Below are 27,760 nucleotides of genomic sequence, written 5' to 3'. Positions count from 1 at the left end.
AGTCAGTCCAGAACAGCGGTGACAGTATCACCGGATGGCTTGCACCTACATGATGGTGGTTGAATCTTAAGACAAGGTGTATCAGGTGTGATGCGAGACTGGGGTGGGCTCTCAAACGCCTCTTGGAACAAGACAGGGACGAGCTGAATCCAACGCAAAGATAAGAGAAAGAATTGTCCTGTGGCACAGAAAAGGTGAAGACGTTGTAAAGAACAAAATATTGCCTTGTGGATGAGTTGCAGGATAATGAACCGCTTAGGCATATTTGCGATGACGCACCCGGGGTGGCCAGGCCGCTTCACTTGCTGTATCCAGACAAGACTTCAAGTGGAAGAGCCACTGCATCCAAGCATACTCGATACCTTGTCTGCTTGTATCAAATTGTAAGCAAACCCTTGGGCGGCATGGCGGGGTAGATGGTATGTAGCTAGGTACGTATCAAGCACAATTCCAGATCCTACCAGAGCGATATCTATTTCAGGTACGTCGTGCATACGGTATCTAGGCACCTAGGAGTCGGATGGTCCGTGCCTTGTTGATGCCAACAGATAGAATGAGGATCCTCTTATATTTCTTAATATGTTCTGGGGTACCTGGGTCCTAGCTGTAGCTTGCAGATCGGGTGTGGAGAGTTTATTATTACTTGCTCACAGGTAAAACTTACCTACCTAGGTACCTCGTACATAGATACAGAGGGCTTGTAGGGGTCTAGACAATCTTGTGCCCCCCTTGTAACCCCCACGGTGTGCCTGCATCGCCTGTATTTCCTGCTAGAGTGGGAGGAGCAAGAGAGCCACTCGCGCCCGCCAGCCCCTCGGAAGGCGCACACGGTGCCTTATTGCCCACCTGCCTTGACTGCCCTAGGGAGAGTCGCGTGCCATGTGCCATGGCAATTTCTTCGTCTCACTTCCAACTACTTGTACTGCTGAGCCAGTCGCACTACTTTTTGACACTTCAACCTCTCCATTAATCGAGTGTCTGAATCATTCTTGAGTGGTTATCGCTCTTCAGTTGCACTGGCAATCTTAACATAACGATTGTACCATTCTTCATCTAAACCCCTTGACACATCCGTGTAAGGTCAGTTAGAATTTGAATTTTCACCTCACACCATTTCTTGGAGCTTTTTCTCACTCTCCCCTCACATTTTTGTTTCGCCTGCAGTCTTATGACGGCGCGTTCTTGGAGCTTCCCAATCAAACAGCCAAGTCATCTGCCAGCCAACCGGCGCGAATTCAGTTGCTGTCCAATCCTCCCTCGAACGGCATCTCACAGTAGAAGTCGCCTGTTTATCCGGTTGATAACTGCTCTGAACCAGTAAAAATGGCGCCAAAGCAGGATCCATCGAGCCAATTAGAGAAATCGACAAAGCCAAGTTCCGCCAAGGTCGACGCCGGAAGCGGTCAGCCCTCACAAAACGAAGATGGCTTCATCGACATCCATCCCGAGGACGTGGAAATGCAAGACAGCGATTCAGATGCTGTCGCTCCACCCTCAAAACCATCGTCTGACCCTTTAGAGTTACAGCGGATTAGTCATTCAGACAAGGCTGAGGAGAATCCGGAAGAAGAAGACGAGTCTGAGGAGGACGACCGTGATTTCATGGCCAATCACCCTTTATTGAACATGCTGACTGGGCGGTTGGGGGCACGTCGACGGGGTTCTTCACACAAATGGGATCGTCTTCATCCGGAAAACCAGGCCTTGTCTATATCAAGTGTGGACGAGTGCACCTCACTTGAGGAGGCGGCTTTTCCACCAGAGGAAAGGGCAACTCGAGAAAAGGTATGGCTGAAACAAGCCTCGTCCTCATGCGAGCCATACTACCTGAAGCACTTTTTTATGCCGATACTTGGTCATTCTGCTGACCATGGCCTGTACCCAGTTTCAATACCGTCTGACCAGGTGTCCCGAGTTGAGTTTAGGGCTGTTCACCCAGCCAACTAAAGCAGAGTTGAAGGACTCGTCAACACCGCCTCAGCGACGCTTAATAGCCCATGTAGTTTCGACCAGAACTCCGGCACCTTGTGTTACTGAGGCTTCGATGGGCGTGCCCTCAAACTGGAGGACCAGGAGATCTTCGCTACCAACCAACACCGATAAGGAGCCCGTGGGCCATCAAGATATGGGTGGAACTATCTGTGTTCATTCTGTGGCAGTGGCACCCGAGTTTCAGAGAATGGGTCTGGGTTCGATCTTGATGAAATCATACATCCAACGTATGAAAGATTCCAAGATCGCAGACCGGATAGCTCTACTTGCCCACGATCATCTCGTTCCATTCTACAAAGGACTTGGATTTGAAAACATGGGACCAAGTACAGTGACATCTCATGGCGGAAATTGGAATAATATGGTGATCCTCCACATCCATACCCTATATCATACTGGGCTAACCCTGAGTCAGATACTCGAGTTTGATCATGAGGACGACGACTAGACGACGATACGCCGCTGAGAACCCACGAGATGGCAACTCTACTTGTCATCCCTCGCTGTCATTGCTCTGAACCGCTCCGGGGCTCAGATACTGAAAAGCACACGCTCGAATCAGCTGATGAACGGATGTTGTGAATAGTTGTACTTTGGCTCTTGCTAATGGCGTGCGGCAAAGTAGGCTGGGAAAGATGTCCATGAAAGCAGATGTGTAGATGACACTGACGACGCCAGATGAGATTGAATAAGAGTACCTTGGCTTGAATTGCGCATTGTCGCTGCCTAGGACGTGTTGTGGTGTATGTGTACCGACACTGACACCTCAGAGGATGAATCCTCAGTCTCATCCCTGGGGGAAATATGCTGTTAGCATGGGATTAGCATAGGATGATTCTATTTGTGTCCTGGCCTGATATTGGGGGCACATGAAAGACAGCAATGTGTCATGGCCAAGCCTTGGCTACAATCGCAGTTGATTTTTATCTAGTGACAAGAGTCCTTTGCTTCAGAAAATGCAGGGAGTTCGTTTCTCTCTCGTGATATGCATCGCTCTGGTTGTTTGACTGAAGCGGCAGAGAGGTGCGTGGATAGAGAGGCAGAAATGTGGGTTGAAAGTAAAGCCGAGGGATGAACAGGTGGGAGAGCCACAGGGCTTCACCAATGACACTGGATCTAATTGCAACTCAGTCCGCTTGTTGTTACTTCGCTTCCAAACTCCCGGTTTGTTCCTCGCCTCCATCATCGCCCGATGAGGGATGATGGATCGCAAGCCGGGCATTCCCACTGTCTGCAGGTGACGATATTGCTTCTTGAAACCCACTCCTCCTTCGGCCGTGATTCATATCTACAAGTAAATGTTCTATCTTCTCTGACATACTCCAATTTCCATACTCTGCGCCTCCTCTGTTTCACCCTCGATCGCCTGCCCAGTTTCATCTCTTCGCCGAAACCCAGGATCTTCGCTTCTTGTCTGGCTCAGCCCTGCTGCATCTCGGAAATTCCTACCGAACTTGGCCCTACCATAATAATATCCGCCTGCGCCGCCCACTGTTGAGTGTCGCTGCACGATTTCGAACCCAGCCCAGGTCGGTCAGGGTACGCTAGTCTGATCAATACGAGATACACATGGTCCTCTTGTGGAGAGCTCAAACAAAAGAGGGTTAAGAGTGCGGAGGGACCTCACGGAAGAGTGCGGGTGAAGGGCGTCTACAGTGTACAGGGACAGGCACGTCCAGGCCTATCGCAGCCTGCGTTCACCAATTCCTAATCGGTTACTGAGCATCGGGTCACTCTTTTTAAAGTCTTGTCCCTGGGTGCGTCGACAAACAGTCAACAACATTTCTGATCTACCATCCGACATCGCCAGCTCCAGAGCAAAGTCTGTAGAAACCATGCCTACCAACCGACCGTTCTTCGCCAATTTCTTCTCAGCCTTTCGAGCCCGTACGAGCCCGGCGTTCCAGGCAAAATCCAGCTCAACCTACGATGCCTTGTCGCCCGGTTCGCTTGTGGCAGCCGCACATGTTTCTACGACCACGGCAACAGTCACCTCGTCAAGTACAAGAACAATAGCCACAAAAGGTCCGGGAGAAGCCTCAACCCCCTCATCGCAGCAAGTGCAGTCCAAACCCAACTCAACAACACCTCTCCCTTTCTCGTCTAACCCAAGTTCACATCGATACGCACCACCTATGTCCAAGTCGCCAGGGACGAGTTCGCCCGGTCCTCATGGCACGCATACAACCACCAATCTATCAATGTCACCTCCCGGCACGTCCACACCGATGACAAGAGGGCGACAAAGACGTGGCAGCGACAGCTCCAATGCGTCGGGGGGCTTCATTGATGCCGTGGGTCCGGAAAAGTGGTATATCGGCGGCCGGAATGCAGCGGGCGAAGAGACCTTTTACAAACTTGGCTTGGTAACAGGTGGAACAGGAAGAAGAGTTCGCAGCTTAGACCGCTTGAGTCTTTGAATTGCCAAGGGTCAAGGCGCAGCTATCAGAGAAGAAAGCAAAGACCAGTCTGAATGGCAGAGCGAAGCTGGTCATCATCAAAGCACAAAGAGGTGATGTAATTGCCATCTACAAATTCTCAACGCTTCACAATCGACCCAACGAGGTATGATTTTGTCGACATTTCCCGCGTGCCCCGGACAACTGTGTGGTAGAAAGGAGAGCCAGAAAATATTTCATCCCCTGAATCTGGGAGAAGGCAGGCGGAGCAGGGAAATACGTTGAAGAGATGGTCAAACCACTCCCTCAAATGAGGGCGTACAGAGCAAGGCGTTAACGGCGTTAGAATTCGCATAAAAGTGCAGCGGCCATGGGCACATGGACCAAGTCCTTATGACATCGTATTTATGGCCAGGGAGGTGCACTGATCAGAGAACTGATCAGAGCTCTGATCTGTTTTGAGCATCAACTGGCATGGTACATACCTACCTACGGAGTATACGGAGTAAAGATATGCAGGTCTAGTACTGAGTACTTATGGCTCGTACCTAAATAGAACAAACAGACGACGGACTCGAGAATCTTTCGGTACCAGTTCTGCTCTCGCCTTGTATCTGGCAAGCTGGCATTTCCATAGCAAGTGTCGTCTTTCCTAAGGCTCTGGACCGGAGGGAAAAGGACTACGTCCGAGTATGCTACCCACTATGGTTACATACTAGTTTGGCACAACACAAACACCCAAATTGGCAGCGTCATCAAACACACCGTAGAAGGATCTAATGAGAATTTAACAATAATTATGATGATCATAATCATCTCCTCCGGGGAATCGATGCATGAGGAAAATCTGATTATGGCATGTTGCATGTGCAGATGGCGCAGGGAGACACGTCTCTATAACTCCCCCAATGTGGCACCTGAGGGTCACCTACCCTAGCAGCCTATCAAGCCTGTCTAGTACTGGTAATACTCCAGGAAATAATGACACACTTCTTACATATTTGGGGGTGGTCCAAGCGGGAAAGGGCGGCACCGTGCCTACTCGAAGGGGCCACCTCAACGCCCATGATTTGCCCCTCCCCCCCTCCCCCCCGGCCCTAGGCTCCGACTCTTCTCCGTAACCTCCGTCAGAATTCACCGCCACTCACCATCCATCCTTTGCTTCCTCACGGCCGTGTGATCATTTGACATATCGCTCCTCCCTCGACCAATACGAGGAAATCATGCTGCTGTGTGATGCTGGTGTGCTACAAACCACTTTCGCTCATTGTCTTTTTTCTGCTGGCCTCAGGCACAGAGGAATGAATGCTCAGCACCAAAATCTGACCTCCTGCATCACCCGTATTGTACTCCAGCCTCACTCGGTTATCGTCGATTGAGACCAATGCGCACCGGCAGTCAATACCTCGTCCCGAGTACCTTCAGAGATCCCTACTACTACCAATTTCACCTAACTTTCCTTCGGACCTTTTCTCCGGCCGCAGACTCCGCTTGCCCTCCAAAGGGGCTCACAGGGCCTTGGTCGGTGCCAGCCGAAGCAAACGGTCAGTGCTTGTGCATCGAGCCTAGTCCCCCTTCCAGCTTGTTTCAACTCGTATTCGGACCCTTCAACGCCACCTGCAACACGCCGCCCCATTGGACACACAAGGCGTGTCAATAGCTCTAGCGCTCGCACAGACAGTACGTTCAAGGGGGCACAGTGTGGAAATCCTGTTTGGCGGGTGCTAAAGGAAACCAATTTTTTTCTACAAAAAAACTACAGGCCTTGCAGGGGATTTGCCGCACACTTAAACAAGCGAGAAAGCCGAAAAGCCTAATAGGGAAGAATTCAAACCCAACCACGTTGTCGGAGGCTCCTAGTTGCAGCGCAGATCATGGTGCCAAAGGCCCTCTGGCGCCCCTGACGGCCGCCTAGTGGCTGCCTTGCCGGCGCTCCCCGTCTTGCGAAACCCTCACCTGGCGCAAGCCGTCGCAAAATCCGCCTCAAGTCGGATGCGAGCACAAGGACAACAGGCCCAGTTACGATTCCAACTTGACTGTCACTGCGCTTGGAGTCGGTCAAAGGGGTTGCTCTTGGGGGCCGTTACTGGCTTGTGGCACCGAGCACTGGGCCCTCGAGTCGCCCTCGATCCCAACAACTTCCCTCCGGACCAGTGTCCCTAAGCACGATGCTCAGTCATCCTTGAGCACCAGAAACCACCCGAACCCTAGGCGCGTTTTTCTTTGGGCTGATGAGGTGCTCCTTCCGAGTCTCGACAAGTCGCATCTCGTCAGTACATGAAGGCCATTGTGCCTACGCCGAATTCCGCATTGCCCTTCTCTGCATGTCGTTATTATTCATGGTAAATTCGATCCCGTGTCAAGCAGGTTCCCCCCTACCGTAGGGATCAGGTTTCATCATTTTGCCATTATTTGTAACCAGCCCTCCATCTCTGCGGTTCGAAAGTTTGGACATTCACTCTGGCTTCTGGGATCGGTCCTTTGGCCGCAAACTTAGACATGAAGTCTCCCTGACAAGCGAAGATGGTCTCTCGAAAACGCGGCGCGGAGGAACATCCTGATGGTGTCGTCAGGGCGGCGAGCAAATCATGTTTTGCCGCCCCGCTAACAAACTCTTTGACGTCGGATCACCTCAGTCCTCCTCCAAGTCCAACCTCGAGTTGTAGTTGCCAAAAACCTGCAGGCATGGAACGAATCTTCGCTATGTCGCCAACGCCGACGGTTGTCCTCGACAAAGATTTACGAATAGTCATGCTGTCGAATTCCTGGCAAAAGCAGGCTCATATCTCCCTGGACAAAGTTCGTGGCAAACCCTTTCTGGAGACGATCGGCGACTTGCTCTTACCAACAGATGCCGTCACCACCACCCAACTGATCCAGGGTGCAATCGCGAGCCGCGAGGAGCAGCGCTCTGAACCCTTACCAGGGCTCAAGGCTTCCAGCTATTGGCGGGTCCGAGTGGCGCCGATTTTTGACGAGGACGAACTCCTCTACGTAGTTGTAGAGGGTCTCGACGCTACGGAAGAGGTCGACAGGACAAAACAACACCTCGCTCAACTGTCATCGGCAGAGACATATCGCCTCTTGGTTAGCACCCTTCACGATTATGCCATCTTCATGCTTGACGCCGAGGGCTGTATAGCCACCTGGAACACCGGCGCCATGTTGCTCAAACAGTACACCCAGGAGGAAATCTTGGGGAAACACTTCTCGGCCTTTTATAGCGAAGAGGACCGAAAGGCACGGAAACCGGAAAAGGAGTTGCAAGTGGCTTTGCGAGAGGGCAAAGTGGAAGACGAAGGCTGGCGTGTCAAGAAGGACGGGTCCAGGTTTTGGGCAAATGTCATCATCTCTCCAGTCTACCGCGACGGAGTTTTGACTGGCTTTAGCAAAATCACCAGAGATTTGACGGAACGAAAGGCGGCAGAAGCGCGACTGATAGCTGCATACGAAGATGCATCCAAGATGAAGTCCGACTTCCTGGCCAATATGAGCCACGAAATCCGAACCCCGATGCATGGGATGTTGTCCGCCTTGTCGTTATTGATCGACACGGGCCTCACAAACGAACAGAAAGAGCTTGCCAACATCATCGATGAATCGGGGGCCATTCTGTTGCAGGTCATCAATGACATTCTCGACTACTCCAAGCTCAGTTCCGGTACCTTTTCACTCAACAAGGAGGTCATGAATATTGTGGAGATTGTTAATGCAGTCCGACGCTGTTTCAACATCGGATCAACCGAGAATTTGAGATTCGAAATCGACCTAGATCCTCGCCTCCCGAATTTTGTCCAGGGGGATCCTCTCCGCTATCGTCAGATCTTACAAAACCTGGTGGCAAACGCGATCAAATTCACCGACAGGGGCTATGTACGGGTCAAGGTTGCTCTTACCGACGAGGACGAAGCCTCGTATGCCATCAAAACCGAAGTGATCGACTCGGGTATCGGTGTCACTCCTGAGGCAGAGAATGTCTTGTTTACCCCGTTCACCCAGCTAGACACCTCTTCGACCAAAAGGTACAAGGGCACGGGACTCGGTCTTTCCATTTGCAAGAGTTTGGCTGAACTCATGGGCGGTGTGGTAGGTTATATGCGGAATCCAGAGCACCAGGGAAGCATCTTCTATTTCACTTCCAAAGTCAACAAATTAGAAGTCTCACCAGCTAAACCACTTCCGAAGGGCACGCTGGAAGTGGATCTCAAGAAGTTGGCGGAGACCAAGCACATCCTTCTCGTCGAAGACAACGGCATAAACCAAACAATCATGGTTCGTCTTTTGCGAAGCTTTGGCCTCGAGAAGGTGGATGTCGCCTCCGATGGTGCGGAAGGGGTCAAGTTGGTGACCCAAAAGCCTCTAGCCTACAGCCTGATCCTGATGGACATCTCTATGCCGGTAATGGATGGCGTGACCGCCACAAGGAGAATTCGAGAAGCGGGTCACGTGGTTCCTATCGTTGCCATGACTGCTAATGCGTTGAAGGGAGACGAAGAAGCATACCTCGCGGCAGGCATGAATGATTATGTCGCCAAGCCTGTGGACAGAAGACTTCTGATGGAGGCGCTAGTGAGATGGCTGAGTTGATTCATCTTTGACAGGGGTTGTGACAAGCAATGCACAACCTGGGAGATATTGAACGTGGTCTGCAAGACAAATGGACCACCATATTCGGGTCCAGCACGAATCGCAACATGCACTTCGTTGTCAAGCATGTCCAACCACATGTCGGCGGAGATCGCGCGGAAACAGCATAACGCATCACCGGCCTCAGTCAGAGACTTCGTGAGCGTCATTGTCGAGACACACTCCAGGCCCGCCGAGATGGCCTCGAATCCTGAGGCACCACCCTGGGGTCGAGGCCAGCTGAGGGAACATTGCGATTGCAGGAAACCCAGTTACGGGTATGTTATTCTCCCTCTCAAGGTTTCACACACAGAGGATCCCAAGGAGTCGGCCTGACGAGAGTTCTCCCATGAATGAAGGGTAAATGGCCAATGCGTCGTTGATTAGGTGTATCTGAGATATGACCAAGCCTGCATCTGATTTCCTCCGAATCACCCACCGCCACCGCCACCGCCAGAGCAGGTATGTACGGGAGTAAGTGTCATCGACACACGACGCTTGCTGGGGTGGACAGTGTATCATGATGCTGCGCATTCGACAAGCTTGGAATTGGCGGCCGTGGGACTGGCATAGGAGAAATTTCGACGAGTGGCACGGCAAGCACCCCCAGAAGTTCGTTTGCCTCCCTTCGCATGGCAGGGGTTCGGGACCCCCTGACTTAACAGCTGTGTGTCAACCTCGAGAAAACAGCGGAGCCTTTGCTATTTCAAGTATTTTGGGGATCTGGATCCCAGCCACACAGTGCTGTCCTTTTTTCCTCGTCAACATTTTTCCCACGCTTGCAGCTAGTCATCTCCTTGAGGATTCACCAAGAACAGCCGCCAAGCTTGAAAGGAAGATGGGTGTAGGCGAAGCGAGCGGGTTGCTTACGTTTCTCTTCGCATACTGGGTTGTCTATACACTCCACATGCACCACCAATTCCTGGCCTATCGCAGCTCGACCAGCCTCAGCCCCACGGTCTGACATGCGTCCCTCGATTGGTTCGCTGCTGCAGAATGATACTTGATGAGACAGCATACGATGTTTTTCACTCGGAGGTCTCACGACTGCCGAATCGACGGGCGGTGAGATAGAGGTCAATCGTGATCTGAAGTTACACCACCAAAACAACATGACGGTCGCCGTCGCTGTTGGAGCCATGGAAGAAGCCCGTCGCTGACTCATTCCTTACCACGGTCCGACTACGGGTGTCACCATGGGAGGGTCCTGGCAACAGGGGGGCAAGAAATAGGAATTCAAGCCCCGGCCATCTTGATTATCAAAGCCTACTGTACAGACTATTCTCAGCGTCTGTCCCGGCTTCCGGCAGCACCTCGCTTTGGTCGTCGCCAACTTTTGGCTCTCCTCATCCAGTTTACCTGTGGGATTCTGCGAATTCCACTTTCGACATGGCCCTTGTCGCTTAGAGTTAGGGTCATGCGATCCCCAGATTGTCATTTCTGCCTTTCCTTCCTGGGCGAATGGCCTATCTCTCGGACGATATCAATCGCGTTTCCCGTCATGATGGATTTCTAGCACAACATCTACCTACATGGCTTCCGACCCGCAGCGAGAGTTTCTGTTCCTGAATCAGTCTCTACCTTCCACACCCCGCTCGCAGAGGGAGAAAGAACTCCAAGATGCAGATCGTCGAGCTCATGCAGCGCGGAACTCCAGACTCAAGCGACCCATTCCGCAGGCCGAAGACGAAGCTGTCAGCTCGAGCCGTCGCTCCCCAAAGAGACTTAGCCGTCGTTCGGTTGATGACGATGTTCAACACGATGGTGACGATTCGACGCTTCCAGTTATCAGACAGAAGCTGGCGGTACGACCCAAAACTCCAGAACGTCCGCAGATCGTGCACGGGTTGCCGCTGGTACCCACGAGTTTGACCTCCACAACCTCACTGAGCCAGGCTAACTATGACCCGTTTGACACGGCCCCGGTTAGCGGGCTGCCTCCTTTCATCTACGATATCCTGGAACATTGTGAGTCGCGACCTCTGCAACCCTCGTCCGGTTTGTTCTTTGTGAAGTTGCGATGTCCCTGATCCCTCGATGGTGGTCAGTTGGGTGTCGGAAATTTCTGGTTTCTTCAGCATTGCTGATTGTCGCTCGGTATTCCAAGCCTACCGCTTCGTCTGGCCTGCAGTGCTGAACCAGGATCCGATCACCACCGAACGATATGAAGCCATGAGACGGAGGGACGCACGGGAGATTCCTTTTATTCTCCATGCACAGATTGTCAACGCAGGGGGACACAGATTACGACTGCTTCCGGCGAATGACCAGTCTCGGTCACTGGTAGCACGAGCAGTATCGTACCATGAGCGGAAGACTCTCGAGGCGGTTGCAGATATCGTCCAGAGGAATCCGATGCCGCCTTGGAAGAGTATAATTCTGGCGCTGCTTTTGGTGACATGGCCTGCTGGAACTCACGAGGAGGAGCCGTCCAGATATCCCGTTTCCCCCATGGCCAAAGCGCAGAATCTACACCTTTTCAACAACATGGAATTGACGCCCGGCAGAATCCAGCAGATCCGACGGTTTTACCGGATCCTCGAGCCACTTGGTGGTATAGATGGCTCCCCTCTGCCCGATCACTGCCATGTGTTCAGCTTGTGGGTTCCACTTTGATCCTCCTGACCCGACATACTTTGAATTGGTCTTACTGACTCCTTTGTCTCCAGTGCGGACACGTTCGTCTCGACTCGTCTCGGCGTCCGCCCTCTCTGGCCGTGGCCCAACAAGCTGCGCTACGCCTACGAAGCATTCAAGGACCTTGTGCTCGATCCCCGTGCATTCCAACTATCTCTGGTGATGGGTCGAGGCTTCTCCTGCGTGCAAAATCCCGGGCTATTACGAGCTCTAATGCTAGCATGTCGAGCGACGCTGGGCATCGACCTGTATCACCGGAAGGCCCCCACGGCACCTATAATCAGAGATATATGCACAGTCAGGAATGCCGTGCAGCATCAGCTATGCTCGCTCGATCCACCGTTGGATCTGGTGCCCTCACATGAGGACTCTCTCTACAACATGGTACGACTTGCTGCACTGATCTACAGCGATCTAGTCCTTTTCCCGCTCGGGGAATCTGTGAGCATCACGTTGCAGCTTGCGTACGACTTGCGCAAAGCGCTGGAATTATTCTTTACAGGCGAGACGCTGGAAGAACAGATGGAGCGTGAGCTCACAGTCTGGTGTCTGACAATGGGCGCCATGGCAGCGCATGGGACGGTTCACCAGGAATGGTACGTCTTGCAGCTGAGTCGGAGCTTGCGCGAGGATCGGCGACTGTTGGACTGGATTTTGTTTCAGACTCTGATGTCGCATTTCTTGTGGTGGGACTATGTGCTCCAGCCACGGTGCTGGGACGTATGGAACGAGGCGGCACAGCAGATTCAGATTCAGGTGGAATGGTCGAGTTCACCCTCTCCGTAAGATTGGAAATGCCTCAGTTCGACAGTGATCACCCATGATATAGGTAGTTGGTGCAAATGTACTCGTGGTTGGAAGGGGCCGGGTCGTACCCCTCGGGGTATGTCGCCTTCGCTTGAAGGACTTGTACCGAGTACGTCTGCATAATAATGACATCGCGGCTCGAGGGGGTGCAAGCGCAGAAACGCTCTAACTTCCTGGGACTGCGTTAGCAACGACAAGTCACAAGCATCTCAAGCATTAAAGAGCATTAGACCCAGGCCGTGAGGCCACCGATTGCCAACAGTGAATAGGCATGATAAGACCACTTGTTGATGTGTCCGGAGTGTGGCAATTTCTCATTGGGCGGGAGACCAAGGAGGTGATTGTGGATGGTGGATAATGATTTGAGAGAGTGAGACTTGTTACATTGACTGGTGGGCACGTGGGAAGGAGAAGAGTCGAGAAGGGGAGGCGTGAAGAGAAGGTGAAAGACAGCAGGGACTGCGTAGGTACTCGGTACTTACGACCCTTTCACTCTTTCACTCCCTTATGTACCGAGTACCCTGTCGACCTGTACCTACAGCAAACCACACACCAAGAGCTCTACAGCACCCTCTCAGCCTCTCTATTGCTCCGGGCATCTAGCGACCTGCTCAGTCAGTTCTCTCCTGCCACGTAAACTCATTTCTGATCCTTCTCTCTCCTATGCGTTTTGCTCTTCTACCACCCCAACCCTATCTCCAATAATACCTCTGACACGACAGCACTCTGCTTCAGACCCTTGACTTTGTTCCCGCCAGACCGTCAGATCCTACCTGTCCTGTTCCCGCCTCAAAAGACAAGCTGGCCTAGGGAAACAAGAGAGAGGAGAGGGAGGTAGAGAGGGGTGGGCCGGCGCTCTTGGACAAAGCCAAATTGCACAGACCAGGAACAGGCTTGATTGAACCCACGCTTTGGGGTCGCCCGCCATGGCTTCCGACGCCGCCAGGTCTCCAGCTGACATCCTCTCCGTCTCCCTCACCACCACTTCCCTGAACATCGTCTTCCCAGTGTGCCTACTGCTCGCCTTTCTACTGCTACGCTGGCGCCGGAAGAGTAATCCGACCCTGCCGGATCTGCCGTGGGTTGCGCGCAACGATAGGGCCTGGGTCCTGCGCAATCTGAGGACCAGGCTGTGGTGCTCTATCAATTACGAAGAGGCCTTGAGGAGGGCATATGATCAGGTAGGTTTCTAAATGTTGGGTCAGAGGGGAGCTTTATAGGTGTTGCTGTCTCTCTCCCATCATTCTCGCCGCTTCTTTATTCTTTTCCTTCTCTCAGTCATTGGCCTCTGTGGGACAGATACCAGATCAGAAAAGGGAGGAGAGAAGCAATGGCCGATGTCATCGCTGCCATTGATATCCTTTCGTGACATCCCTATCGCGCACTGTTTGTCCTTCTTCATCTGACCATACTCTCCAACACAGTATGCTCGCCACAACAAGCCGTGCATCCTCGCCACTCTCGATGGCGAGGTCGTTCTGCTCCCGCCGTCCAACACATCGTGGCTGATCGCCCAGCCTGACGACGTCCTCAGTGTCAATGGCGCCCACAAGCATATCCTACAGACCCGATATACTTTCCCCAAACCCGAGATTATGGATCCAACTGTTCACTTCGGTGTGTTTCCCCTTCTCCTTACTCTGGCATCTTTTGTCCTGGGACCTGAAACATGGCATTTTCTTCCCCGGCTGCACTGTCTTTGAACCTCGCTGACCGTTCATGCCCCTTGATAGACGTCATTAAGTCCGAGCTGACCAGGCAAGTCTTCAATGTCACGCCCGAAGTGTGCGACGAATTAGCCACAGCAGTAGATCAAATCTGGGGCAGCGAAGCTGATCCCGACTTTGAATACTACTCTGACGCCGACGGGTGGAAGACCGTGGTGCTCTTCGACAGTCTCACCAAGATTATAGCTAGAATTTCCAACAGGGTCTTTGTCGGGCTTCCACTATGTGAGTATATTCCCTTCCCGTCTGGTAAAGAGGCGGGTCAACGTGGACAGCGTGTAGAATCCAATGGCCCAAGGCAGCCTGACACAGAAGAGCATACATCGTCCCCAAGGGAGCATCGCCGTCTTCTCTAGAAGACAATTTACATCGGTAGTGTTCATTGTCCAAAATGCTAATCAAGCATGGCCTGCAGGCCGTGACGAGGAATACCTCAAGAATGCAATCGGTTTTGCAGAAGACATTGCTTTTTCTGCAACAATACTGCGACTCTTCCCAGGCATACTCCGGCCTCTTGTCTCTCTGATAGTGACATCCTCCAATCGTAAGCATACTCGCGCATACACTGAAATCCTCACGCCCGAGATTCTCCGGCGTCAGCGCCTCCAGGACGTCACCACCGCCGACTCCAAGGCAGAACACAAGGACAGCGAGACGGAGCAGCCCGAGGACACAGCAAAGAACGACTTTCTCCAATGGCTGCTGACCCGTTCGCTCACCAAATCGTATCCGTCTCCAGACGAAGCAGATCCGCAGATCATCTGTGCGCGCCTTCTGCACGTGAACTTCGCGTCCGTCCACACGACCAGTTTCATCGGCACCAATGCCTTGCTGGATATCCTTGCCGCACCACGCAACGAGCGTGTCTTGGAAACGCTGCGGCAGGAGGCTTTGGACAACATGGAGCCAGATGCCAGATCAGGACCGGCTTCGAGGATGTGGTCGCGCACGGCTATCGCCAAAATGCACTACCTCGACTCTGCCCTCCGAGAAAGCTCACGGCGCGCGAGTATCATAGGTGTTGGGGTGAACCAAAAGGTCGTTGCTCCCGGTGGCATCACGACGCCCGATGGAACACATGTGCCCGAAGGATGTATGGTCGCCACACATAGTTGGGGGTGCCATAATGACGAGACCCTTTACGAGGGAGCCGACAAATACAAGGCTTTCCGGTTCGTGGAATTGAGAGACAAAGTCTCCAGTGGACTTGGGGATGGTGATAGAGACAGAGCAGATCGAGAAAAGGAGTACCTGGACAAGGCCCACCTCTCCTTCATCGCTACATCCCCTTCATACCTTGGGTTCGGACACGGTCGGCACGCTTGTCCTGGAAGATTCTTTGCCGCGCAGGAATTGAAGCTGTTGCTCGCTTATCTCCTCTCGCGGTATGAGATTCAGATGGTCATGGAAGGGGGCCTTGGTGGGAACTGGAATGGGAAGGGCATTAGACCTGAATGTTACTGGGCGGGACCGAATCACGTCCCGCCGATGAGCGCCAAGGTGAGGGTGAGGAGACGGAAGGAATTCCAATAGTCTGGTCAGAGCGCTGTCGAAGAAAAAAGTATTTGTGTGGTGTGTGGGATGTTATAGGGTAGGGCGACCTTAATGCCTCGAAGATGGTGTCGATGGGTTAGCTGGGCGTGAAAAATGCGAGACGTACCTAGTACATATAGGCTGTTGGATAGGGATTGATCAGGCCCGCCCAGATATTGATTGACGGCCACAAAGCTGCCAGGACTCTCGCAGCCATAATTGGGTTGCCGAATAACATTAGCTTGAAGCTTGATGAGGAGGTGTTTGTGGAAGTTTGGAGATGGTCGAGCGCCACGAGTGATGGATGTAGATGAGAGCTTCCTTTCTTTCCTATGCCGAGTCACGACCGCGACTCGTCGATAGTTGTCAGTTAGTAGGAAACAAGCTCATCGTTGTCGCTTTCGAGCAAAAGCCCCAGCCATTCTCGTTGGCACCATCCACCAGCTTGTCAGTGACCCAATTCCTCTTCCTGCTGCCTCGCCCTCCAGAATCCCTTGCCATAGCTAACCACGATCTCCTCGCCCTTTGCGATCCCCCTCGCCCTCTGCTTCCCGCCGTCCTTCCGGTTGGCTTTGCCGGCACTCAGCACGAACACGCCGATCCGCCTCTCCCATCTGGCCTCGCCGCCGCGGGGGGTTGGTGGAAGCATCTCGACCCAACAGTCGCGGAACTCGGCATTGGGGCCCTCGAGTCGGATGCCGCGGTAGTCGTTGATGAAGCGCGCCTCGTTGCCACACTGCGCGGCGTCGATGGCGAGGTCCAGCTCGCGGTCGAGGCTGAGGTCGTAGTCCGATGTCGAAGCTGACTCGGACGACGACGTGTGCAGCGTGCCGAGGTAGAGGATCACGAATGACGACGGGGCCAGGGCGCGCGCCGCGAACAGCCCGTGCTGTCGGTACGCTGGGTGGGAGGGGTCGGCGACGGGCTTTATTTGGACCAGCGGGGACGGCGACGTGGGTGCTGAAGCGGGAATTACGGGGAGTGAATCAGATGGGATCGTGGTTCTTTGGAGCAGCTCCGACGATAGAGGAGACGGAATGTGGAGTTTATCGAGATAGAGAATGTCTTTGGGCCAGTTCTTGGGCAGGGTGGGCGTGGTCTGTCTGGGTGGCATTGAGGTGGCCGGCCATACAGTCATGTGCACATATACACACATGGCATCATCTTTGATATTGGTCGATTGGACCATGGAGAGGTCGAGGGGCTCGTCTAAGTTTCCCTAGCAGACTTTTGGGTCACACACAACCTACCCGGCTCGCAGGTACTTAACACTTCACCACCCGGCCTGTTAGTCTGCGTACGAGCTCTCCTTCTTTCTCATCCAAATTCCATCGCCATGGTATGGCTTGGAGAGGTATCGCTACAGCTGACAATAGATATGCACCTCGATACTTCGAGCGACCTTCCTCCTCCTTTATTTCCTCATTCACTTCTTGTTAAATATATTCATCACGGAGTGTCCTAGACGAACACCACACACGGAGCGACCTCAATGCGTGAGTCGGACGTCACAACCCCCAACCCGACTCTCCATCCTCAAAATCCTCCGAGACATCAATAACTTGTCCCGCCGCTCATCACGGTTGGGGGCGCTTTCAGCCCTCTTGTTTCAGGGTTCTTTTGCGCCAGTACTCTTTTCAATTGGCATGGACTCTCCCCTTTGAGGCTTGACATTTGTGTATCCCACATGCCGTACCTAGTCGGAGATATAGACAGGAAAGGAATGTGTTGGGTAGTGCGAGGACTGGGAGGTGGATATAGAGTACATACTGTACCTAGGTAGTTTGGTAGCAAAAGAACTGATGGTGGAAACTGGCGCCTCCTCGCTTCTTGAGGATCGCCAGAGCCTGCTGCCTACCTAGGTGCCTAGCCAGTTTTGTGTAGGCATTAGCATCATAGGAAGGTACAACGCCCGAAGCTCGCGGCTCGCGGCTCCAGTGTCAGTGCGGGGAAGCTTGAAGCTACAACCCAAGGCTGGTGACAACACCCACTCAGGCACCAGTAAGGCTCTTCCTCTCTTCCAGGAACGCCTAACAGGTGCTGCAGGTGTCACAATTCCCCGTTCCCGCCCCCCAAGTGGCACCAACTCACTTCCACTAATGCGTCGGACGGCAACCACCGCGCCACCACCAAATCTCCGCAGCCAAACGTGTTCCCTTTAACTCGACCCCATCTCACCATCTTTACTCCCTTCATGCCATTCATCCTGTGCACGACGCCGTTCCTGCCATGATGGATCGTCAATCACTGTCGAGTGGCCATGAGCGCACCAGCGAAAAGGCTCCTCTGCTACAAGATGAGGAAAGCAGGTCGCCGATTCCCGCATCCTACTGCGCTACGTGCGGTCGCCGCCTCCGGGAAGCGTTTCATTGGCGTGCCTTCGCCGCCTTCATGGTCCTCTTCGTCATATGGCTCTGTTATGCCGGCTTCGTTGTGAAGGATGACTGGCCCGATATTTTGCCTTTCTCCCTCAATAGTGAGTCTTGCTGTATGAAACTGGTTCACCGCTCCGTTTGGTTGCTGACAACGCCGAAGCAAACAGCAAAGAGCCCGAACACAAAGGGGCTGACATCTGTCTAACGCCTGCGTGTGTTCATGCCTCCTCGGAGCTGCTTTACAACTTGTCGCCCGACTATCAAACCCTTGACCCGTGCACCGACTTCGAGGAGCTGGTTTGCGGAGGTTGGAGGGAGCGTCACGATCTACGGCCCGACCAAGGCGATGCCTTTACCGGCACGATCATGAGCGAGAATTCTCAGATGCTACTCCGCCATATCCTCGAAGCTCCGTACCCCGGCTTGTCGGCGGTAAGTCCCTCGCACTGCATCAACGATCCCGGTTCTTGTGCTTATATCTGCTCCAGCATTCCTACTTCTCCCCTGCCACACTCGACAGTACCACAGGCTCGGTGGACAAGGAGAATTTCGACAAGCTCAAAGCGGCCTATGATGCTTGTTTGGATGAGGACACCATCGCGAAAGTCGGCGTTGCGCCATTGATCGAGATACTCAACGATACCGCGAAACATTTTTCATCTGGCGACCTCTCTGTCACAATTGCATTTATGCTCAAGGCTGGCATGTCGACTGTGATATCTGCTGACACGGGTGCCGACGACAAAGATCCAGATACGGTGGTGGTCTCCATCGCGGCTCCGTGGAGCATTGGTTTACCTGCACGGGAAATGTACGAAGATGAACAGCTCGTGAAGAAGTATGAAGACGTGGCTTCGAAAGTTCTCTCGGCACTCCAAGATGAGGCCTCTACCGATGCAGTCGATGCTCATGATCTGGTCGAGTTCGAAAAGCAGCTTGCGAAAGCCGCGCCGACTGCTGAAGACCGCAACGACGTGACGGTGAGCTGGAGCACTGTTTCACAACCCGAACTTACTAACGTACAGGACAGAAATACTACAACCCCATGTCTCTAGCTGATGCTGATGCTCTAACTCCACAACTGAGGCTGTCGGAAATCCTCCATAGCCTGGTACCCTCAAACTACCAATTGGAGCGAGTCATAGTCATGGCTCCAAAATACATGAAGGAGCTTAGTAAAGTGCTGGCGGATACACCAGAAAAGACTCTGCACACATACTTCATGTGGAAGGTAGTCCAGTCGTACGCCAGCTTTATTGAGGCTGACGCGGTCGCTCCTCTCAAACGATTTTCAAACGAGCTGGAGGGCAAGGTACCACGCTTCTTCTAATTAACCTTCCAGCCTTCCGATGCTGATATGGCCTAGGACCCAGATACCAAACCGGAACGATGGCGAACGTGCGTCGACCACGTCGACTTTGGAGTGGGCTGGATCCTGAGCCGCTTCTTCGTCGAAAAAGCCTTCTCGGCCAAGGCGAAAGAATTTGGCGATCAAATTGTCTCCGACATAAAGGATCAGTTCATCGAAAAGCTCAAGGTTACCGAGTGGATGGAGAAGGAAGTGATTGAGCTGGCCATTTCCAAGGTCCACAACATTGTCCAAAAAATTGGATATCCGGACAAGGTATGTGAAGTTCCGGGGCTTTTATCAAGGTGCACAATACTGATAGATCTGCAGAGCCCAAACATCATGGACCCCGCGAGTCTGAAGAAATACTACGCTCCAGTCAACATTACTTCTTCGACGTACTTCGGCAATGCTGTATCGATCATCCGTGCTGAGCTCGCTCGCGAGTGGGCGGCTCTGGGCAAGCCTGTGGATAGAAATCAATGGTTCGTGACTGCTTCTTGTCGTGGGATTGACTGCAATGTGCTGACGGTTTTTAGGGATATGACTGTTCCAACTGTGAACGCATGTATGTGCTCCCAGTGCCCTGCGTGTGTTGTTAGCATTTGACTAATCTTACAGACTACAATCCTCCCGGCAACGAAATTGTTTTCCCAGCAGGAATCATGCAGGTCAGTCAAGTAAAAGGAGCAACACTCGCATTCAACAGCTAATTGGACCAGTTTCCCGTCTTCGATGTCGATGTCCCCCAGTATCTCAGTTACGGCGCCTTCGGGTCCGTATCTGGGCACGAGCTCTCTCATGCATTCGATTCGACCGGTCGCCATTACGACCAGAACGGCAATTTCACCGACTGGTGGACGGAAAAGACGGTCGAGAACTTCAAGAAGCGGGCAGAGTGTTTCGTCGAGCAGTACTCCAACTTTACTGTACCGGGTCCTGATGACAAACCACTCCATGTCAACGGCCGACTGACCTTGGGCGAAAACATCGCGGACGCAGGTGGTCTAGCGGCAGCATTTGCGGCGTGGAAGAAGCGCGCGGCGGAGAAGCCCAACCAGGATCTTCCTGGGCTGGAGTTCTTCACACAGGAGCAGTTGTTCTTCGTCAACTACGCCAACTGGTGGTGCGGAAAGACCAGGAAGGAAACTGCCATTCAACGAATCTACCTGGATCCTCATGCACCCAAGTTTGCCAGGATTCTGGGCACCATGGCCAACTCGAGGGACTTCCGGGAGAGTTTCCAGTGTGACAAGAAAGAGCCCGTTTGTGAGTTGTGGTAGGGGGTGCGTGCATGTGAAGGTGCAGGGAAACAGGTCTGTTTTTATCGCATCCGGTAGCTGGCATTGCAATTCCAGTTGGTGGCCACGGGAATCTGGATGGATGGGAAAAAGCACATTCGGTAAAAAGACCAGGGCATCAAGACCTCCTGCGAGGATCGATTGGAGTCTTTATCTAGTGTCTGTCAGAGTATTGGTGACCGCTGGTGTCGCCATTCTTGGAGGTTATTGTGTACTCTTTCTCTATCAATGTGTGAGTCACGACTTTGGTATACGACGTATTCGGGTGAACGGGCCTAATCCTGTGTAAGGTCAAAGGAGACGTAAAGGAGACGCAAAGACATATTGAAGGTCCTTGACCTCTTCTCTCTGTTCTCCCCGCAAGTTCAATTCTCACAGGACACCAAAGACGTTCCATGCCCCAAAAATGGCCCAAAACATGTACGACAACCCGGCGTTTTTCAACGAGTACAGACAATTACCGCGATCGGTGCACGGGCTCGATGGCGCTCCAGAATGGCCTACACTGCGTCGACTGGTCGGGGATATCCAGGGGGCGCGCGTGCTCGATCTGGGGTGCGGCTTCGGCTGGTTCTGTCGGTGGGCGGTGAAGGAGGCTGCTGCGCGGTCGGCGCACGGCGTCGACATCTCAGAGAACATGCTCCGACGGGCACGAGAGATGCCGGCGGCAGAAGAGGAAAAGAGTCTGATCACCTACGAACGGTCGGATCTTGAACAGGGACTCGAGCTGGCGCCAGGGTCGTACGATTTCGTGTATAGTTCGCTCGCACTGCACTACCTGCCCACCGACGCCCTTCGGAGGTTGCTCGCACAGGTCTTTGCATGCCTCGACAACACCAGCACCATCGCCCCAGGCCGATTTGTCTTCTCGGTCGAACACCCCGTGCTCACGGCGCCGGCAGACGCGTCGTGGAGGCGCGATGAGCAGGGCCGCGTCTTCTGGCCGCTGAACCGGTACTGGGACGAGGGGCTCCGTGTGACGGACTGGCTGGCCGACGGGGTCAGGAAGTACCACCGCACCGTGGAGACGTACGTCTCGCTGTTGCTAGAGGCAGGCTTTGTGCTCGAAAGCCTCAAAGAGTCCTGGGACGGGTTGGATCTCAGGACGAAAGTGGACGAGGGCGGCGAGGCGCATCGTCCGTATTTCTTGCTCGTTGCGGTGTCGAAGCCTGTTTTCCCAGTAGTCGAGTCTTAAGGCAGGGTGGCAGGTGGGTGGCAAGATATGTACTGCGAGATCGTTAGTCAGAGTGGGTTTTCTCAAGTACATAGTTGGAGGCTAAAAGTCTGAGACAGGGAAGGGGGTCAAGGGTCGATCGACTTTGTCGACTTTGACAAATTCGTTCGAGCTTGTCGTCTGTACAAGACTCTCACATTGGTGGTGGTTGTGGTGGCTCGCCTGATGCCCATCGCCTTAGGCCGCGGAAACTCTCGCTGCGCTGCGTAAAAAGTGCCCAGTTGTGGAGGTGCGGGTGGTACGCTCGAACCAAAGAAATACGAGGGCAACAAAGAGAGTGATTAGCAGGGCGTACTCGGTATAGTTATGGGGTTGTTGTTGTGTAACTCTGTGCTCTGGGCCGGGTTGAAGGGCGTGACGGGTTGTGATCACATTGTCCACCCATCACCATCCTGCACCACCTTTGTCTCATTGACCTCTTCCTGCACCTTTGGGACAGGACCTTTGTACGTTGTCCGCACATCTTCGCTGTGACTGCTTCTACGTCCCTACAAACCACGGCAAGCCACCCTTACGACGGATTCACCATGGCCAAATCTCGCGAAGACCTCAACCAGCTCGCCCGCCAGCTCAAATCCCTCCATGTCCCTGGCCAGCCTCTGATCCTGACAAACGTCTACGATGCCTGCACCGCCTCGGTGGTGGCCGGCCTCCCTTCGACCAAGGCCGTGGCGAGCGCCTCTTTTGCCATCGCCGCCAGCATGGGCATCGTGAATGAAGACACCATGTCGCTCGACGACAATCTGGCTGGGGTTCGCCGGGTGGCTACTGGTCTACGCAACGCCGGCAAGGCCGACACGTTGCCGCTGACGGCAGATTTACAGGACGGGTATGCGGATCCGGGAGACTCGATCCGACAGGCCATCGAGATTGGAGTCGTCGGCTGCAACATCGAGGACGTCGACAACAGCTCCCAACCTCCGAAGCTGAGACCCCTCGACGAAGCAAAGAGCCGGATCGAGGCGGCCGTTCGAGCGGCCAGGGAGGCAGGGGTCCCCGATTTCGTGGTCAATGCCCGCACCGACGTCCTGGGGTTCGACGGGACGATTGACGACGTGGTGGAGCGTGGGCGCGCCTATCTTGACGCGGGTGCTACAACCGTGTTTGTCTGGGGCGTGAGGAAGAAGGTCATCAGCGAAGACGAGGTCAGGGACATGGCCAACAGACTGGACGGCAAACTGGCCGTGCTTGCGCAGGGCTGTACCATTGAAGCCTTGAAACGGGCTGGTGTCAGCCGCATCTCCGTGGGGCCTACACTGTTGTTGAGGGCGCTCAAGTTCATTGAGAATGAGGCTACAGCTATCCTGGAAGTGAACCAGTGGTCCATGAGTACATAATCGAGGGCTTCAGAAACCAGTGGCCAGAACCTTTTGCTGTTGTAGAGCAAGTCCTCGACTCATTCGGCCATCTCTCTTTTCTTTGCTACTCAATTCCTCGGGCCACAACGATATACCAACTACTTTTCGACAACTTTCCTTTTTTCGCTATTGCTCGACTGCCAGCTTACCCCAGTATATTCAGGCTCCTCGGAAATCCCTGCCCCTCAGAGTGGATTCTTGGGTTCGGACACGCATTGGGCGGCGTCCCGCCATTCGCTGGGGACACGGCATCTATACGAGGCACATCGCTTGGGCCCAGCTTGGCTCGAGGCGGGCTGCTCCAGAGGGCCAATCACTCTCCAACTACAGCTGACTCAGGAAGTCAAGTTGTAGGGGACAACAAATGTGGCAATGGTACCTTGCGAGTGTGTGCAGGAAAAAACAAGGAGTGGTATTCAAGATATGACCATCCCGACGACGACGACGTTCAGCATGAGAGAACACAAGTCAACTTCCACCTCCCAAGGAAGTTATATACCATTCTCGTCAGTGCATCTCTTGGGAGAATGCTACTGACAGTATTACCTTTTGGCGACAGAGGTGACGAGTATTTCCATTTACACCTCAGATCTATAACAACCCAAGCGACACAACTGCCAACTTGTGGCCTGCAAAATGCCAAAAGTCAGAGTCTTCTTTGTGAATTGCCACCCAAAACGCCCACAAAAAGATCGCGCTCTGGACGATGTCGAGCGAAGGGCTCACGCTGCGCGAGAAACACACAGGAAGAGGGAGGCACAGCGGAACAGCAACCAGTCTTCGCGAGTCACAACGCCATCTCCCACCAGTGAGACGATCCTACACAGGGCAGACCCCTTTGATGCGGCATCTGTTAGAATCGACAATGCCGTGGCGGGCCTCCTGCACTACTACGTCTACTTTTATCATCCCACACTGTGGCCGAACGAGATGACGGTCCTTCGTCAGGGTGTATACACGTTTCAAAGCGCCGTCAACCGCATCATGCGGACAGTTGTCGAGGACAGCCTCACCATGTACTGTCTCCTTAGCGCCTCTGCCAGTCGACTCCAGTTCATTGACCGCCTCCCTTCCACGGCGGTGGCTGGGAAAGACGACTACTACATGCGCAACGCGCTCCGGTTACTGCGCTCCCGCATCGAAACGCAGCCCATTCAGACCTACGAGCAACTGAGACAGTTGCTGATCTGCATCGTGTTTCTGACCTCGGCCGAGTGTTACCGAGACGACGTCGCGGCGGCGACAACCCACCTACAGGCTGCTGTCGACCTGCTGGAACGAAATGGCGGGCTCATGTCCATCCACGACGAGAATTTGCGGGGTCAGCTCGCCATGAGTGATCTGTATCTCGCCTGCATCCGGCTCAAGCCTTGTCTATTTGAATGCGACTACGATCCAGGTCCCGCCAGTGCTCTTTGTCTGGGGGATCACGAGCTATCGCCCGTCCAGTCTGAGAACAGCGCCAGCTTCCTGCTGGACAGGGACACATCGATAGTACCTCTGGCGTTGAGGACCGTGATCGAGCAGCTAGTCGAGTCCCACGATGTCAAGAGTCGCCTACAGACCTCGTCCATGTCTCCGTCCCGCGCCCTGCAGGTCACCCACTGGATCACCACGCGCAACATGGCCATCCGAAACAGGCTGTTGGCACTGACGACTCACGACCCCCGGGCCCACGCGCTGAGGACCGCCATCATCATGTGGACCCTGCTCGCGATGAACGTGACGGGCCGCGCAAAGACCGTCAAGGTCATGGCGCCAATGCTGAAGGACATCCTCACACAAATACCCACCACGTCCCCCGGCTGGGTCGGCGCCCAGGACATCAGGCTGTGGATTCTGATCGTAGGCTTCTCGTGCGCCGACGAGGGGAGCCCCGTGGCCGAGTGGTTCGCCGCGCAGTGTTGTGCCTTTGCCAGGAGCTGGAGCTGGTCGTTGGGACCGACGAACTCGTCGCTGTGTCGTCTTGACGAGGGCCTTGTTACAGAGCGTCTCGAAACGTTTCAACGACGAGGCTTCTTCTACGACGCGCATGTGCAGAGCCCGCGGACGCGGAAACTCGCCCGTGCAATTTCTGCTAGTATTTCGGGTTGAATTGCTCTAGCAGGGTGGTTTTGTAAGATTGTCTTTATACGAGATCGGACGGAGAGAGAGCTAGAAAGCTAGCTAGAAAGCCAGCTACATAATCCTGCGAAAATAAACTGGTTTGTCGGGAAGAAAAAAAGGACCCCAGATACCTACTTACCTGGCTAGTCACTTTGGGCACACGAGACAACTATATATCTGTGTTGTATGTGTTGTACTGTATATAGTATACATCTGAGATATATCGGCGATCAGCGACCATGGTATCTTTCTATTTTTGTCTGTCTGTCTGTTAAATTCCTCTGTTCGCTCTGCTGCACTTCATTTCACTTCGTGATCTGATCTCATCTGGGATGTAGTGATTGATTTGTTCGTCAAAGTCCGAACCAAACGAACAAACATCGATTCCTTCTATTGCTCCCATCTAGGCTAGGTATGCTCCAGAGTTCTTTGCCACATTCACACACACACACACACACACACTTTCTCTCTCCAAAGAAAGAAAAGGCTAGAAAAGAAAGTCGTATAACCCCACGTCTGGTGTAGTTGGAGAGTAGTAAAAGCTCTTTTGACCGTTGAAAACAGTGCCAGTGCCGATGCCAATGCCACACACACACACATGCACATGCACACATACTCTCTAGGTGCCCTTGTCATAAAACCCCCAGCAGTCCAAAAAATGCACCTTTGGCTTTCTCTTGACCCCTGTAAAACAGACCAAAATCGGGACCAGTCACACGCAAAGGCGGCCATCAACTTGACGTCCGGTCAATCTTGAATTTCACGTCCACGTCACCCTGGCCGAATGGGATGGGATTCGAGTCTGCGTCAAATAGCGTCCTCTCGAAAAACCGGACGTTGTTGTCTTGGTCGGCAAGCACAATCGTCTGCTTTTGCGTCCCGTAGAGCCCACTGACGCCCAGCGGTCGAGCTCGAAACGGCGGGTTGATTGACGGCGAGTGGCGCCGCACCGGTGTGTGGTGTCCTACAATGTTGACTTTCTCGTTGACTTTGGCAGCGGCAATCTCGTCGTCTTCTAGGTGATGATCCGTGTCCTTTCGTCCCAAGGTCGGCACGTAGATGGTGTGTCTGAGGGAGGGAATATACGTTTCCAGGCCGGATCCTTCAGGTTCGCCGTTCCGCGGAAGAGTTTCGTGGCTGAGCAGGTCCAGAAACCGCGATATCAGCTCGTCTTCGCCTTCTTGGTTTTCGATGCTCTGCCGGATCGTGTTCAACATGAGTTCTTCGCCCAGGGTGACCTTTTTCCATGATCGGTCCAAGAAGTGGGCGTTACTCAGGCCGACAGTGTGCACCACATCCCCCGCGATCCACGGTACTTGGCTTTGGTCTTCTGCACGGTTGGAGATGACGGCAAGCTTCTCACCTATGTGACCGCACACGAGACTGAAGCCGCCGGCGTCTTTGGCGACGCCGGTGTTGACAACTTCCTTGACAAACTCCTCAACGGGACCGACATCTTCAGACAAGAACTTTTTGATGATGGCGCCGCGGCTGACGGCCGTGGGAGGCGGTGTAACGTCTTCTTTGAAGTTGGTGAGCACAGCGACCTTGCCTGTTCTCGTCACTCCCAGCCATGTCCCGTGGATGTCGCGGAGCATATCCCGGCCTCCAAGAACATGGGTGTGGGGATCTGGCCACCATCCAGCAACATCGGTCGGTCGATTCAGATACTCGTCGCGGTTGTCGATCAGAATTAGTCGATAGGAAGGATGTGCCGTGGATATTATTGCGATGCACATTTTGAAAATGGGTGAGTTCTTTGCTTTGAAGGAAAATGTGGCGCTTTGGCGACGAAATTGACCGGAAGATGCAGGAGGAAAGCAAACGAACCGAGTTTATATACAAACTGTGGAGAGGCGATGGATCTTTCCGATTGGCATCACACCACTCACACTTAAAACCCCGGAATCTGGTAGCAAGACTCACGAAAACGTCGACGTTGTCTGAAGCAGATGGCAAATCTTTGCGCTGGTTGTTGTGGAAAGACCTCGATGCCACGTAGTTTCAGGGGGGGCGGCCTCCAGCAAATGAAAAACGACGACCGCTCAACGAGGACAATCAATCATTTGACGAGATCGTCGCCGGGTACCGAGGCGAGAAGTTTAAAGGCCTGATGCAGGGACCAGTAGGAAGAGGCGAGTGGATGGTCAACTGATGCTGTTTTCTCCAGTAGGAAGCGAGGCGTGTGTCGAGTTGTGTGGTTATGCAACAAGACTCTCGGTTCTGTTTCAGGTGTAACTCGGATCGCCAGCCTCGAACCGCGTCGATTTTCCCTGCAAACACCAAATGTCAAAGGTACCGAGGAATGATGGGTTGG

At 53.5% G+C, this 27,760-nt stretch overlaps 11 protein-coding genes across 11 annotated transcripts; 9 read left to right on the top strand and 2 right to left on the bottom strand.

Annotated features, from left to right (window-relative positions):
- Nucleotides 1-1,323: 1,323 nt before the first annotated feature.
- AYO20_10775 (hypothetical protein) lies at nucleotides 1,324-2,440 on the top strand (the record flags this gene model as incomplete). Its single annotated transcript, XM_022649031.1, has 2 exons — nucleotides 1,324-1,785; nucleotides 1,886-2,440. 2 exons carry the CDS (start codon nucleotides 1,324-1,326, stop codon nucleotides 2,438-2,440), a joined length of 1,017 nt encoding a protein of 338 aa, XP_022494999.1.
- Nucleotides 2,441-3,827: 1,387 nt separating this feature from the next.
- AYO20_10774 (hypothetical protein) lies at nucleotides 3,828-4,412 on the top strand (the record flags this gene model as incomplete). Its single annotated transcript, XM_022649030.1, has 1 exon — nucleotides 3,828-4,412. One exon carries the CDS (start codon nucleotides 3,828-3,830, stop codon nucleotides 4,410-4,412), a length of 585 nt encoding a protein of 194 aa, XP_022494998.1.
- A 2,682-nt stretch (nucleotides 4,413-7,094) lies between these two features.
- Nucleotides 7,095-8,978, top strand: AYO20_10773 (hypothetical protein; the record flags this gene model as incomplete). The annotated part of the gene is made up of 1 exon (XM_022649029.1): nucleotides 7,095-8,978. The coding sequence occupies one exon, from the start codon at nucleotides 7,095-7,097 to the stop codon at nucleotides 8,976-8,978; it is 1,884 nt and encodes a 627-aa protein (XP_022494997.1).
- Nucleotides 8,979-10,549: 1,571 nt separating this feature from the next.
- Nucleotides 10,550-12,440, top strand: AYO20_10772 (hypothetical protein; the record flags this gene model as incomplete). Its single annotated transcript, XM_022649028.1, has 3 exons — nucleotides 10,550-10,985; nucleotides 11,149-11,617; nucleotides 11,687-12,440. 3 exons carry the CDS (start codon nucleotides 10,550-10,552, stop codon nucleotides 12,438-12,440), a joined length of 1,659 nt encoding a protein of 552 aa, XP_022494996.1.
- A 947-nt stretch (nucleotides 12,441-13,387) lies between these two features.
- AYO20_10771 (hypothetical protein) lies at nucleotides 13,388-15,721 on the top strand (the record flags this gene model as incomplete). The annotated part of the gene is made up of 4 exons (XM_022649027.1): nucleotides 13,388-13,642; nucleotides 13,886-14,078; nucleotides 14,195-14,413; nucleotides 14,523-15,721. The coding sequence occupies 4 exons, from the start codon at nucleotides 13,388-13,390 to the stop codon at nucleotides 15,719-15,721; spliced, it is 1,866 nt and encodes a 621-aa protein (XP_022494995.1).
- A 448-nt stretch (nucleotides 15,722-16,169) lies between these two features.
- On the bottom strand, nucleotides 16,170-16,835 carry AYO20_10770 (hypothetical protein; the record flags this gene model as incomplete). Its single annotated transcript, XM_022649026.1, has 1 exon — nucleotides 16,170-16,835. The coding sequence occupies one exon, from the start codon at nucleotides 16,833-16,835 to the stop codon at nucleotides 16,170-16,172; it is 666 nt and encodes a 221-aa protein (XP_022494994.1).
- A 1,118-nt stretch (nucleotides 16,836-17,953) lies between these two features.
- On the top strand, nucleotides 17,954-20,727 carry AYO20_10769 (hypothetical protein; the record flags this gene model as incomplete). Its single annotated transcript, XM_022649025.1, has 9 exons — nucleotides 17,954-18,197; nucleotides 18,257-18,528; nucleotides 18,585-19,076; nucleotides 19,127-19,408; nucleotides 19,463-19,720; nucleotides 19,775-19,929; nucleotides 19,984-20,012; nucleotides 20,066-20,115; nucleotides 20,167-20,727. 9 exons carry the CDS (start codon nucleotides 17,954-17,956, stop codon nucleotides 20,725-20,727), a joined length of 2,343 nt encoding a protein of 780 aa, XP_022494993.1.
- Nucleotides 20,728-21,151: 424 nt separating this feature from the next.
- On the top strand, nucleotides 21,152-21,940 carry AYO20_10768 (hypothetical protein; the record flags this gene model as incomplete). Its single annotated transcript, XM_022649024.1, has 1 exon — nucleotides 21,152-21,940. The coding sequence occupies one exon, from the start codon at nucleotides 21,152-21,154 to the stop codon at nucleotides 21,938-21,940; it is 789 nt and encodes a 262-aa protein (XP_022494992.1).
- A 566-nt stretch (nucleotides 21,941-22,506) lies between these two features.
- On the top strand, nucleotides 22,507-23,316 carry AYO20_10767 (hypothetical protein; the record flags this gene model as incomplete). Its single annotated transcript, XM_022649023.1, has 1 exon — nucleotides 22,507-23,316. The coding sequence occupies one exon, from the start codon at nucleotides 22,507-22,509 to the stop codon at nucleotides 23,314-23,316; it is 810 nt and encodes a 269-aa protein (XP_022494991.1).
- Nucleotides 23,317-23,973: 657 nt separating this feature from the next.
- AYO20_10766 (hypothetical protein) lies at nucleotides 23,974-25,431 on the top strand (the record flags this gene model as incomplete). Its single annotated transcript, XM_022649022.1, has 1 exon — nucleotides 23,974-25,431. The coding sequence occupies one exon, from the start codon at nucleotides 23,974-23,976 to the stop codon at nucleotides 25,429-25,431; it is 1,458 nt and encodes a 485-aa protein (XP_022494990.1).
- A 743-nt stretch (nucleotides 25,432-26,174) lies between these two features.
- On the bottom strand, nucleotides 26,175-27,182 carry AYO20_10765 (hypothetical protein; the record flags this gene model as incomplete). The annotated part of the gene is made up of 1 exon (XM_022649021.1): nucleotides 26,175-27,182. One exon carries the CDS (start codon nucleotides 27,180-27,182, stop codon nucleotides 26,175-26,177), a length of 1,008 nt encoding a protein of 335 aa, XP_022494989.1.
- Between the last annotated feature and the right edge of the window lie 578 nt (nucleotides 27,183-27,760).

This window comes from Fonsecaea nubica (genome assembly GCF_001646965.1).
Source record: "Fonsecaea nubica strain CBS 269.64 chromosome Unknown Scaff121, whole genome shotgun sequence".
NCBI classification, from domain to species: domain Eukaryota; kingdom Fungi; phylum Ascomycota; class Eurotiomycetes; order Chaetothyriales; family Herpotrichiellaceae; genus Fonsecaea; species Fonsecaea nubica.
The sequence above is the reverse complement of the archived record's forward strand: the minus strand, read 5'-3'. Positions and strand labels throughout refer to the sequence as shown.